This window comes from Myotis lucifugus, unplaced genomic scaffold, assembly GCF_000147115.1.
Source record: "Myotis lucifugus unplaced genomic scaffold, Myoluc2.0 scaffold_29, whole genome shotgun sequence".
NCBI lineage: Eukaryota > Metazoa > Chordata > Mammalia > Chiroptera > Vespertilionidae > Myotis > Myotis lucifugus.
In genome coordinates, this window is record NW_005871077.1 from 4,194,839 (window position 1) to 4,208,475 (window position 13,637).

Sequence of the window (13,637 nt, forward strand, 5' to 3'; positions counted from 1 at the left end):
CCAGCAGGAGCTACAGAGAAATCTGCAGATTCCTCTTCTTTGTATGGGGTTTGGAAGTGCCCAGATGAGGCCCAACTGTGAAACAAGACAGGCTGGTGCTGGTGTGGCCTTGGGCCTTTTATTGATAGATTTGGGGCTCCCTGAACCAGCTGCAGCTAGACAGTTTTAGCCTGAGAAAGGAAAGACCATTCATATGCAAAAGCCGCTGAGCACAGCTTGGGTGGGGTTGTAAACTGGGTGGGGCGGGGTCTCAGGGAATCACCTGGGCATAGCAAACAGAAATGGCTGCCAGTCAGCCCTGCACCAGGGAGGTCCCAGCACAGGAACAATGACTGCTGTGAGCACCTCCGTCTGGAAGAAAGCTGCCCCAAGTTCCTGCACAGATGCCAGACAGTCTAGTTGCTCCCCATATGTGTCTGGGTCCCCTAGAGTCTCGCCTGGCACTGGATCTCAGAGGAAGTATGAGTTTGTAAATTCAGTTCATGGTGCTGGCCTTTTAAAAGGAGCAGCTGGGTCTCCAGCAGCCTGTGTGTCACTCTGCTCAATCTGCACTGGTTTTACAGTCCGTAGTTCTTACTGCCCATAGGTACTTCTTTCCCCAGCTCTGGAACCCTGGGCTGGGAGTCTGGTGTGGGTCTGGGACCCCTTGCTGCTCCAGGTGGTCTCCACAGAGGCAATCTCCCTCCTAATTAAAAAAGCAGCACACTCGGGTGCCAGACCAGCCCGTTCCGCATCTCCGCACCTCCTACCAGTCTCAGTGTGCTTTGTTCTTTACTTCTCTAGTTGTAGTACTTCCATTCAGCCAGCTTTCCAGTGGTTCTGGATGATAGTTGTTCTTTATTTCAGTTGTAATTTTGATGTAGTTGTGGGAGGCAGCAAGTACAGGCATTTACCTATGCCAACATCTTGGTTCTCTTTGCACTCTTACTTCCTCTAATGATTTTTCTTGATCTTATTCTATCTGTTACTGCTATGGAAACAGAGCTTTTAGAGATCTCAAAGTGGATTAAAACTTTGACTGCTGGATTAAAAACACTTGTTTTTCTTGTCCCTAACCAAGATAATCCATATTTGTGTTGTTCCATGTGTGACTAATTGGATTTCAATGAACTAAATTAAAAACTCAGTACCTCAGGCACATTAGCCACATTTCAAGCCACAATAGCAACATGTGCCTAGTGATGTACCAGATGGCAAAGATTATAGAACATTTCCATCATCATTAAAAGTTCTATTGAAGAGTGGTGATCTAAATAATCCAGAAAACCAAACTGATAGGGACCATCTAGCAATGTTCTGCCTTCGTAAGGGCATATTTTTAGGGTCTCATTTAGACATTACTTCTGCATCCTCCAGTATAAAATTTATTTTTACTTAGATCAAATCACATTTACAAAGCTTAATTTATGATAAAAACTAAACAAGCTCACCTAATACCAACTTACTTTTGCATTATCAAAATATATCTGACATACTTCTGGCATACAATACATCATCAATGACAAGTCATGTCCAACATATCAGGGAACAGAATTAAGATTGGAAAGGAAAATTTCTATCCTAGGGATCTCAGTTTGTTTCCCACTAAAATGAACAGTATTTGAGAGTTAAATTGCTATTGCCTCTGCAAGAAGCTATTCTTTTAGTTGGTACAAATATATCTAAGATCTTAAAATATAAAGAGCCAATTCTTGTTCAGGTATAAAATATTTAAACCCTAGAGAAAAGCTAACATGAAAAAATTCACTTTAGGATTTCATTTGACTAAAATAAATTCTCAGGCAATGATTAAAGTATAATTTAGCTCCAGCCAAGACTGCAATTCTAACAGCTCAACCACAGCTAATAGAGATGTAATATATTTATCATGGTCCCAGAAATAGGACTGTCTTCTAATTTTCTGGGCCATGTTATTGACTGTGTTCAAAGTAGGAAATAGGGTATAAAGAGAATAAGGGCAATAGGTTGTCTTTTCTAATTAAGTTCTGCCAATTAAAATAGAGACCTAGATAGCCAGCCAATCGTTATTAAATAATGGGAGCCATACTGTAGAAGCTGACTCCTTTAAAAATATTGGATAGGGACAAGCACAGATATGTATATGGTTAAACAAAATAAAGGGAGTCCCAAAATTCACGCAAGAAGTAATTTTGATAGAAAACACAGGTTTATAATTAAAAATTGTAAATTTTTTATTGATTCATAAAGTATACAGTATAGGGTTATGTATGGAATAGCATATCAGGTAAATGGCATCCACGGCTTTGCTGGCACATACGCACTCTTTTGTTGAAATTTTCCATGACTGAAATGCGCTGGCTGCTCAGGCAATAACAGTTAATGGTGCTCACTATTGCGACATGATAATCCAGTTTTTTGTGCCTAAATTGCAAGATATGGATGTGGATGACATGTGGTTTCAAGACGGTGCCACATGCCATACATACAGCCTGAGAAACAATTCAATTACTGCATGAGTCATTTCCTGGTCGTGTAATTTCCCGTTTTGGTGATCAGAATTGGCCGCCCAGATCATGCGATTTAACGCTGTTGGATTTTTTTCTTTGGGGTTTTTTGAAGTCTAAGGTTTATGCCAATAAGCCCACGACCACCCACACCTTGAAGGAGGAAATTGAGCGCTGTATCAATGAAATTCAGTCACATTTATGCAAAACGGTCATGGAACATTTCAACAAAAGAGTGCGTCTGTGCCAGCAAAGCCGTGGAGGTCATTTACCCAATATGCTATTCTATACATAACCCTATACTGTATACTTTATGAATCAATAAAAAATTTACAATTTTTAATTATAAACCTGTGTTTTCTATCAAAATTACTTCTTGCGTGAATTTTGGGACACCCTTTATAATGTACAGAGAAAAAATGCTATAGACAATGAAGTTAGCAAAAGGAAGTCTCTCCCCCCACCGTATATGTGTATGTTTATATATAAATTGATTATTTTAAATAGAGTGGCACAAACCATGGTACTTGCCCTCAGACTTAAGAGTTCAGTGATAGAGATGAAACGTATATGAATGTCTATGTAACAAATGCCATATTGTGGATCAGACTAAGTGTGTATGGGTGAGTATGTCTATAACTCCAAGTAGTATTTTTAAAACATAAAAAGAAAATAGTGAAATGAAATGGCACAAAATGTGGATTAGGAACAGAATATAATCCCTGAATGAAAGGAAGGCACACTATTCAAGGTTTCAACTCAAATACTAACTCTCAATGATTAGTTAATATCTACTTGCAAAACTCCTTGAAGTAAGTCTGAGCAACAGAAAAGATTTTCATAATAGTGATATTTACTATGGGATGGTAGGTATTTGACATATTTGCCTTATACTGAAGAAAAGAAAATTATCACAGGCTAGCCAGACCAGGAAATTCTTTGAACCTCTTTATAGTATTTCTAAGAGAGAAAACTTAGAGTCGCTTCCAAATGTATCTGGGGGACAGTAAGTGGAGAATCCCACAGTTGAAAGTTCTCAAATCCCAGATATGAAATCCTTTATAGATAAAGCTCTGTGGTTCATGCCATAGAGTTTATCTGCCAGAAAGTAGTACCAGAATAATAATGGGGGAAGAATGTATGTTGTAGTGGGAAGTGGAGGCAGGCAAAGGGAAGGAGAAAATATGTAATTTTTCAGAATGAGGGTATAAAGACAGGATACAATTATTCTGAGAGGCAATCCTATATAATAAAAGCCTAATATGCTAAGTGTCTGGTCGTCTGGTTGTCCTTTCAACCAATCAAAGTGTAATATGCAAATGATATGCTAAGGCTATGACATGCACTGACACAGGGGGGCAGTCACTCAATGTAGGAGCTGCCCGCAGCCTGCAGGCCCCAGGCTAGCCAAAGCAGGTGCCAGCGGGGGGGCCCCCTGATTGCCCCGCTGGCCGCCCCACAGATCGGCCCTGATCGCCGGCCAGGCCTAGGGACCGTACCCGTGCATGAATTTCGTGCACCAGGCCTATAGTAAAAATATAAGCTCCACACCAGCGGTTCTCAACCTGTGGGTCGCGACCCCTTTGGGGGTCAAACGACCCTTTCACAGGGGTCGCCTAAGACCATCGGAAAACACATATATAATTATATATTGTTTCTGTGATTAATCACTATGCTTTAATTATGTTCAATGTATAACAATGAAAATACATCCTGCATATCAGATATTTATATTACGATTCATAACAGTAGCAAAATTACAGTTATGAAGTAGCAACAAAAACAATTTTATGGTTGGGGGTCACCACAACATGAGGAACTGTATTAAAGGGTCGCGGCATTAGGAAGGTTGAGAACCACTGCTCTACACGAATCTATTTTTAAAAATATTTTTATTTATAAGTAAGTTTAAACTTATAAAAGCTGCAAAATAAAAATAGTATAAGAACACCTACAAATCTTTACCCAAATTCAATTAATGTTGAAATTTTACTCCGTGTTTTATCATTTACATGTGCATGCTCTCTCTCTCTCTCTACACACACACACACACACACACACACACACACACACACTATTTTTTGAGCCATCAAAGAGTAATATACATGGTTCTTTACTGCCAAATACTTAAGAGTATATTTAACAGTACAGTCATCAACTTCATAAATTTACACTCATACAATTTAAAGTCCTGCCTATATTCCAATTTGTCATCTATCTAATAATTTATAACATTTTCTCCCTCCAGCACAGAACCAGTCTAGGATTAGGTATTAGCTTCATTGTTATCTCTTTAGCCAATTTAAATCTGAACAATTCCACAGCCTTTCTTTGTCTGTTTAAAATTTTAATTTTCAATTATAGTTGACATTCATGATTATTTTAGTTTTAGGCATATAGCATAGTAATTAGACAATTATATAAATTACAGTGATCACCCCCAATAAATCTAGTACCCACCTGGCACCATACATAGTTATCACAATATTACTGACTATACTCCCTCTGTTCTACTTTACACTCCATGCTTTGTCTTTTAAGACATTGATATTTTTTGAAGAAAAAATATCCTCTTCCCAGGATATTATTTTATTATTATTTATTATCATCACATTTCTCACCTTGTCTGATTTTCCCCCTCACTGTGATAAGATTATGTACTACTGGCTGGCATATTGCATACTCAATTTTTAATATTCCTCAGGATACATCTAAAGGCACACAATGTTCATCTGTTGTTCGTGAGTGATGATAATTTTGATCACATTCAAGAAACTGCCTGATTACTCCACTGTATTTTTTCCATCCTTGTAACTAATAAGCAGTTTGAGAACTTAATACCATGCAAATATCCTGCACCTCAAAATTTCCTCTTATACTGAGCACATATTGATGATTTTTATGTGATCCAATCTTGATCATGTTAATTGTGAAAATAATTTCCCAACTCCAGCACTCTCTTCATATGTACCATTCAGCTCTTGGCATTCCACAATAAAAGCATGAGAGGTACTCTTATCCACCACTGATCTATTTGTCATCATGTTGGCCTCATGAATTCGTAGTGTTTCAATTATAATTTACTGCTGTACTTAAAATTTTCCACTTAAATTGTCCCAGAATTAGTGGAAACTCCTGTGTACTTAATTTCTGGCATGAAAAGATGTTCCAGGTTCATCTTGTGCCTACCCTGTCCCAGTCACTGAAATCAGCCACTTCACCATAGATTCTTGGTTCCATTTAGTAGGGAAGAGATTAAAGATTAGGTGCTAGGTGTGCTCATTGCTACTGAATATTTTTTGCTTCTTGCTCTTCTAGTGGAACTAGAAATGCATATGTCTATATCTACACACACACACACACACACATCAAGACCTTTCATTTGTTTTATAAATCTTTATTGTTCAGATTATTACAGATGTTCCTCTTTTTTCTCCCCATAGCTCCCCTCCACCCAGTTCCCACCCCACTCCAGGCCTCCTCCACACACTGAACTCAACCATAGGTGTAAGCTCTTTGTCCCATCTCTTCCCACACCCCCCACAGTCCCTTTCCCCCAAGAATTGTAAGTCTGCTCCCCTTCCATGCCCCTGATTCTATTGCATTCACCAGTTTCTTCTGTTCATCAGGTTTTTTATTCATTTTGGTTTTTAGGTTCACTTGTTGACAGATATGTATTTGTTGTCACTTTGTTAGTCATAACTTTTTATCTTTATCTTTTTCTTCTTCTTCCTGTTCTTAGAGAATACCTTTCAGCATTTCAAATAATACTGGTCTGGTGGTGATGAACTCCTTTAGCTTCTTGTCTGTGAAGCTCTTTATCTGACGTTCAATTCTAAATGATAGCTTTGCTGGGTAATCTTGGTTGTAGGTTCTTGCTATTTATCACTTTGTATATTTCTTGCCACTCCCTTAAGGCCTGCAAATTTTCTGTTGAGAAATCAGCTGACAGTAGTATGGGTACTCCCTTGTAGGTAACTGTTTTTCTCTTGGTGCTTTTAAGATTCTCTCTTTGTCTTTAACTGTTGGCATTTTAATTATGATGTGTCTTGGTGTGGTCTCTTTGGATTCCTCTTGTTTGGGGTTTTCTACACTTCCTGGACTTGTAAGGCTCTTTTTTTCACCAGGTAGGGGAAGTTTTCTGTCATTATTTCTTCAAATCGGTTTTCAATATCTTGTTCTCTCTCTTCTTCTGGAACCCCATAATTCAGATGTTGGTAGGCTTGAAGTTGTCCCAGAGGCTCCTTACACTATCTTCATATTTTTGGATTCTTTTTTCTTTTTGCTTTTCTGGTTGGGTGTTTTTTGCTTCTTCGTATACCCAATCTTTGACTTGATTCTTGGGACCCTCTAGTCTGCTGTTGGATCTTTGTATATTGTTTATTTCACTCAGTGTATGTTTAATTTCTAAACTGGTCCTTTTCCATTTTTTTGGCATTCTTATTAAGATCCTTGAAAGTCTCACTAAGTTCCTCGGAGGTTTCTAGAAGATTCTTGAGTAGCCTTATAACCGTGGTTTTGAACTCTATATCCAGTAGTTTGTTTTCCTCCATTTCTTTCATTTGTGACATGTTTCTCTGTCTCCACATTTTGGCTGCTTCCCTGTGTTTGTTTCTATGTACTGGGTAGCTGCTAAGTCTCCTGATAGAGTGGCCTTGTTTCTATGTACTGGGTAGCTGCTAAGTCTCCTGATAGAGTGGCCTTGTGTGGTAGGTGTCCTATAGGGCCCAGTGGCTCAGCCTCCCTAGTCACCTGAGGTGGATGCTCTTGGTGCACCCCTTTGTGGGCTGTTTGTACAGTCTTGTTGTAGTTAACCCTTGATTGCTGTTGGTATCACTGGGAGGAATTGACCTCCAGGCCAATTGGCTGTGATGACCAGCTGTGTCTACAATGGAAGACCTGTTGTGCAGGACACACCCTTATGGGGCACGACTTGCTTCAGTGGGGCTTTGGTGCTCACTGAGTCTGTCCCTTGAGTGTGTCACTTATGGATGTGAAGAGTTGTAATCCGGTATGGTCTCACTCTGACCACTGGGTACATTGGCTCTTGGATCTCCAAGGAGGTGCAAGGTCAGCCTCTGTCTGGGGCTGCCCAGCAGGAGCTACAGAGAGATTTGCAGACTCCTCCTTTTTGTATGGGGTTTGGAAGTGCCCAGATGAGGCCCAGCAGTGACGCAAGGCAGGCTGCTGCTGCCGGGCCTTCTTTTGGAAGCTCTGGGGTTCTCTTACCCAGCTGCAGTTTGACAGGTTTTAAGTGAAGAAAGGACAGGCCATTCATATGCAAAAGCCGATGCGCACAGCTTGGGTGGGGTTTTAAATTGGGTGGGGCAGGGTCTCTGGGAATCACCTGGGCGGAGCAAACAGTAATGGCTTGCCAGTCAGCCCTGCACTGGAGAGGTCCCCATGTCTCCGCATCCCGTACCCCCCATACAGGAACAATGATCGTTGCAAGCACTTCTGTGATAAAGCTGCCCTTGCGTTCCTGTCCTGATGCCAGACAGTCCAGTTTCTCCCCATATGTGTCTGGGTCCCCCAGAGGCTTGTCCGGAACTGGATTTCAGAGCAAGCGGGAGCTTGTGTCTTCCTCCCGATTAAAAGAGCAGCACATTCAGGTGCCAGCATTTTCTGCACCTCTGCACCTCTTACCAGTCTTAATGTGCTTTCTTCACCTCTCTAGTTGTGGAACTTCCACTCAGCCAGCTTTCCCGCGGTTCTGGGTGGTCGATATTCTGCCTTTTAGTTATAATTTTGATGTGGTTGTGAGAGGCAGCAAGTATAGGTGTTTACTTATGCCACCATCTTGGTTCTCCTCTATCAAGACCTTTTAGAAAATGTTTCCTTTGAGGATTAACAGCAGAGCTTTGAAACCCAAGTGCATGGGAAAGGGAGAGAGAGAACTGTTTCTGTCTTCAGGTCAGAACTGTTTTGTCCTTTCTTCCAGTATAAATAGGAAAGGAGAAGTCCTAACCGTGTAATCTAGAAGTTTTACAGGTCACCAATCAAAAGAGAAACATTTTAATACTCCTTGGATCAAGGAATATTGAGGAGTAGTCAGTGAATTAGATTAGAAGGTAACTACAGGATGAAACTAAAGAAGGGAATAATGATTTTTATATGGTTTTCTTGCTTTTAAGCTCTGACTAGATATAAGAGAGTAAATTAAGATCTCTTTCCTAAGCCAATTGAAGACAAGAATAGATTTGAGATTTTCCAAAGTCAGCAAAGTCAATTTCTTTTTAAATATAGCTCCTTTTGACTTTCTAACCAGAATTTAATTCATTCAGTACCAGCAAAATGTTTTGTGGATTTTAGTCATCAATAAGCAGTCTATTTGTAAAACATGCAAATTTTTTTTGATAATGTAAATTGATTAATGTAATTTTATCTTACTCAATCCTGTTTTAACCTAAAAGCATGCATTTGTAAGATAATATAGTCTGTGGCTGTGGAATACAATGTGGCTCTAGTAAATATATAGAAGATCAGATTTATAACTTACAGATAGAGGTGATTTTCCAGAGAACTAACTTTTAGGTTCTAATATTGAACAAATTTGTTTAAAATGTCCGTGTCTGTGCCTTATGTGTAATTAATTATGTGAGTGGGCAAGAAAATACATGACACTTATTTGGTTCATTTCAAAGTAACCTTTAAATGAAATTATTATTTTTTTCTAAAGGAAATCAATATGGTTAGGTGCAAATTAGAGTTAAAGATGAAAAAATATCACAAGTTAAAAATATCAAATGCCCCTTTGTACCATTTGAGGACATAACAATAAGTCTGTGGTCTGAAAGAGAGACCTCACCTGCCATGCTGGCACCCCGATCTTGGACTTGCAGCCTCTAGAAATATCTCTGAGGGAATAGGTAGGGCCTGAAATGTATGGGTCAAGATTTTGTGAAACAAAAGGCACTCTGGACTCAAAAATGGATTCAGGAATTTAAAGTCACTCTGGCTATGATAGTTTCAGGTGTTCAACATAATGAAGTAGACATGAGCCAGCTCTTTTCCTCCCTGTCTGCTCGAAGATGGGCTGCCATCGTGAACGACATTAACTATCCAGACCAGGAAGTTCCTGACCAACAAACTATTTCAGCGGAAACACATGGTCATTGATGTCCTTTGCCAAGGGAAGGCAATAGTACTTAACACAAAAGTTTGAAAAAAAACTAGCCAAAATGTACAAGACCACAACAGATGCCATCTTTATATTTGGATTCAGAATCCATTTTGGTAGTGAGTGTAAGACAACTGGCTTTGGCATAATTTGATTCCCTGGATTATACAAAGAAAAATGAACCCAAACATAGACTTACAAGACATGGCCTGTTTGAAAAGAAGACCTCAAGAAAACATCAAAAGGAACATAAAAACAGAATGAAGAAAGTCAGGGGGACTGCAAAGGTCAATGCAGGTGCTGTAAAAAGGAGTAAAGATTCTTCAGTGACTTTATCTGTGGTGATTGTACAGATTTTTCATGAGAGGATTAACAAACTTAAAATCAAATCAACTGCCAGTATAGTACTGATAAGAACCAATATGGCCACTATGTTTACTTTTGGTTTTTATATTTAAGAAATAATAAAATAAATGTTTAAAACTCAGGACAAAAACTAGATCATGTGGAGAAAAAGTTAAATGAGTTAGAAAAGTAGTTAATGAGATAAAAACTAGTTAAAAATAGTTTCTCTGTGTCCTTAGAAAGAATAATAAAAACAAAATAGATTTATATTGTCCTGAATAAAGTTTAGAAAGTCCCCTGGAAAAACCTCTTGATTATAAAGGTCAGCAAGACAACAATGAAAGCTGTTGCAATTTTACCTTAGTACCGATCAACTATGTTTTAAGTTGTCAACTACTTGGGGATTAAGAGAATGAAATATACAGTACATTTTCCTTTAAATCTACAAGCTCTCAGCTATTTAGCATCATCTGTGATAGCTATTGAAAAATCATTTCTAGCTCAGTCAGTGTGGCTCAGTGGTTGAGTGTTGATCCATGAACCACGAGGTCACGGTTCGATTTCCAGTCAGGGCACATGCCCGGATTACGGACTCAATTCCCAGTAAGAGGTGTGCAGAAGGCAGCTGATCAATGATTCTCTCTCATCATTGATGTTTCTATCCCTCTCCCTTCCTCTCTCTGAAATCAATAAAATCATTAAAAAAGAAAGACAATTTCTAATGAAGAACCTATCACTACCAAGTAAAACAATTAGAACACTAAATTAAAAAAAAAATAGAAACACAGATCAAGGACTGGTAAATATGGCCTGCAGGCCAATACTAGGTTGCCATCTTTTTTTTTTGTCAATAAAGTTGTATGGGAACACAACCATGTCCATTTGTTTATGTATTGTCTATTGCTGATTTTGCCTTACGAAATACAGCAGAGTTGAATACATGTAACAAATGACAGAAAAGACTCACAAAGCCTAAAACATTTACTATTTGAACCTTTACAGAAAGTTTGCCAATTCCTGACTGACATTAAGATGTTCTTTAAGACTATTAACATTACAGTTTCTGAACAGTAAGAAAACCATTTCTATATCTGAGGCATATCATTTATACCATTTGTGTAAAGTATCATAAGATCCCATGTTGAGATGGAACTAAAAATCTAGGATAAAAATGGTATCATTTTTGTCAGGCAGAAATCTCAAACACAATTTTAAAAGTTGAAAATGGGCTTTAATAATGCTCATTTCATTAATGCTGGTCAATGAAATGGGTACTGAAAATGGCCTTGAACAGATAAAAATCTGTCAAGAGTTACATTGGAAGATAAATATAGAAAATACTAGAGGCCTGGTGCATGAAATTCATGTGCGGATAAGGTCCCAAGGCCTGGCCTGTGATTAGGGCCATCTTTCCCTGGCTGCCTGCAGTTGGCCCCACCCCCTGCCGCTGGGTGGTTCCCCATTTGCCATCAGGCAATGGGAGGCTGACAGCCAGGGAATGGGACTGAGAGGTGGTCAGTGCGCCTCATAGTGATTGGTTGAGCAGTCAGTCTGGTCGTTCCGCCATTAGGGTCAACTTGCATATTACCCTTTGATTATATAGGATAATTATTAAGAGAGTAGATACTTACGCTGTATGTGAATGAGCTGCTTTGGCATCTTAAATTCCCCAGGATATATAGACTCATAGTAAGCAATATTACTTTCTGCCTCTGGGACAGGTATAACCATATTATCCCTCTTCTCGCCATACACTTGCTGTGCTGAAATAGCCCGTTGAAGATGGTGTTCCTAAAAAGAGGGGGAAATAGGTAAGTTTATGTATTTTTTTAAAAAGCAAACAGAATGTATAGCATTATAAAGAGACTTTTGTTCATTTGTTTCTAAAATAGAGGGACTTTAGTAGTCTTGAAAGGATGTTGCTAACAATACAGTTAGTAGTACAAGTATTTTAGGTAGAAAGATTTTTTTCGACACATTGTACATTTCTTCAAATTAAAAAAAAGTATTCCATTGAAATTAACAGTTAAATTATACAAAATTCCAAAAGCTGACTAAAACTGTTATTTCAAGTTTGCATTTTACAGAGGAAATTCAAAACAAAAGGGTTAAAACATTAAACTTGTATGAACAGAGCAGGCTATGACTAAAAAATATTTTGATTCTAATCGCCTACTCACTTCCATACAAATATGATATTTTCAAAGAAGGATAGTGAATACACTATTTTTACTTGATGAAATGGATACAGATTCAAACCTGGTCTTTTGTCTGGGATAATAACCTTCAAAAAACAAAAAACTAATTTTCAGACCCCTTTTGAACAATACTAAAGTGTAGGGATTGAAAGCACAGGCTCTGGAGTTTTATGTCTCTTGACAAGATACTTCAGTCTTCTAAATCTATTTCTTCCAGTAAGTGAGAAATAGAATCTACGTGATAGGCCTAGTTAGAGATTTAAATAAGGCAAGTGTATATAAAATGGTTAATATGATGTGTGTCATAACAGTTGCTCAAAGTAAGCTTTGATTTAGTCACCATGAAGGATGATTTTGCCAGTTTGTGATACTACCAACTGCCATCAAAATACCAAGTTCTCATATAGCCTTATAATCACTGAATTTTGGTAAACATTTTATTAAATTTTAACTGTTTTCTTAAATATATAAAATAAAAGTTCAAGGATGAAAAACATTCCAACAGTATGAAAACAAAAAATCCAGTCCTCATAAGTAGCCTCTGTTAAAGATAGATAGATAGATAGAGCCTATCTAATAATAGACAAAGATGGTAATTGACCGTACCTTTGCTACGCCCCATGGGCTAATCAGCGTGATATGCAAATTAGCTGCCAACAAAGATGGCGGCTAATTTGCATACTGCAGGCAGGGTGGGACAGCAAGAGCCGACATCCAGGCCCCGTGTGCCGCCTAAGCCCCGCCCCCAGCTGGGTCCCCCATGTGCCGCCTAAGCCCCGCCCCCAGCCGGGACCCCCATGTGCCACCTAAGCCCCATGCTGCCTAAGCCCTGCCCCAAGCCAGGACCCCCATGTGCTGCCTAAGCCCTGCGCCGCCTAAGCCCTACCCCCAGCTGGGACTCCCGTGTGCGGCCTAAGCCCCGCCCCCAGCCGGGACCCCATGGCAATCTGAGAGCAGGAAAGTGCTGCCCCCGGGTCGCCGTTGCGATCCAGCGATTGGTGAGCTGGAAAGCGAGGCCTGTAGGCAGCACCTAGCAAGGCCTGCTCCTGAGTCAACCGTGGGGATCCCAGAGCAGTAAAGTGCGGCCTGCAAGGCAGGCTCAGGTGGGCCTGCTCCTGGTCGCCATGGCGATCCCAGAGCAGGAAGTGCAGAGGGAGGCAGCCCCAGGGGGGCCTGCTCCTGGGGCACATGGCGACCCAGAGCAGGAAAGTGCCGCTTTAGCAGCACCCAGGAAGGCCGGCCCCCCGGGTCTCCGCGGCAATCCCGGCGATTCCGTGAGCAGGAAAAGCGCGGCCCTGCAAGCAGCACCCCCACCCTGGCCCACAGCTCAAGGGAAAAGTACAAACACACAGTGGGAGGCCCAGGAGCCTTGAGAGATCACACACACACACACCTGCTCCGAGCCTACGTGGTGTGGCTGGGGGCAGGCCCCAGCAGACACACACACACACACACACACACACACACACACACACTGGAACGCCTGCTCCGAGCCTCTGCTGCCAGACT

At 40.1% G+C, this 13,637-nt stretch overlaps 1 protein-coding gene across 8 annotated transcripts in view; it reads right to left on the reverse strand.

The window, feature by feature from the left end:
- The window catches only part of EPC1 (enhancer of polycomb homolog 1), an 80,090-nt gene that overhangs the window by 23,371 nt on the left and 43,082 nt on the right, over positions 1–13,637 (reverse strand). For 6 of the 8 annotated variants that reach the window (XM_023752220.1, XM_023752218.1, XM_006086675.3 and 3 more), the window contains one exon: positions 11,562–11,721. In XM_023752220.1, coding sequence (XP_023607988.1) covers positions 11,562–11,721 — 160 coding nt within the window. Of the gene's footprint in view, positions 1–11,561; positions 11,722–13,637 lie in introns of those variants that run through there. The other 2 variants (XM_023752223.1, XM_023752222.1) reach the window with 2 other exon arrangements.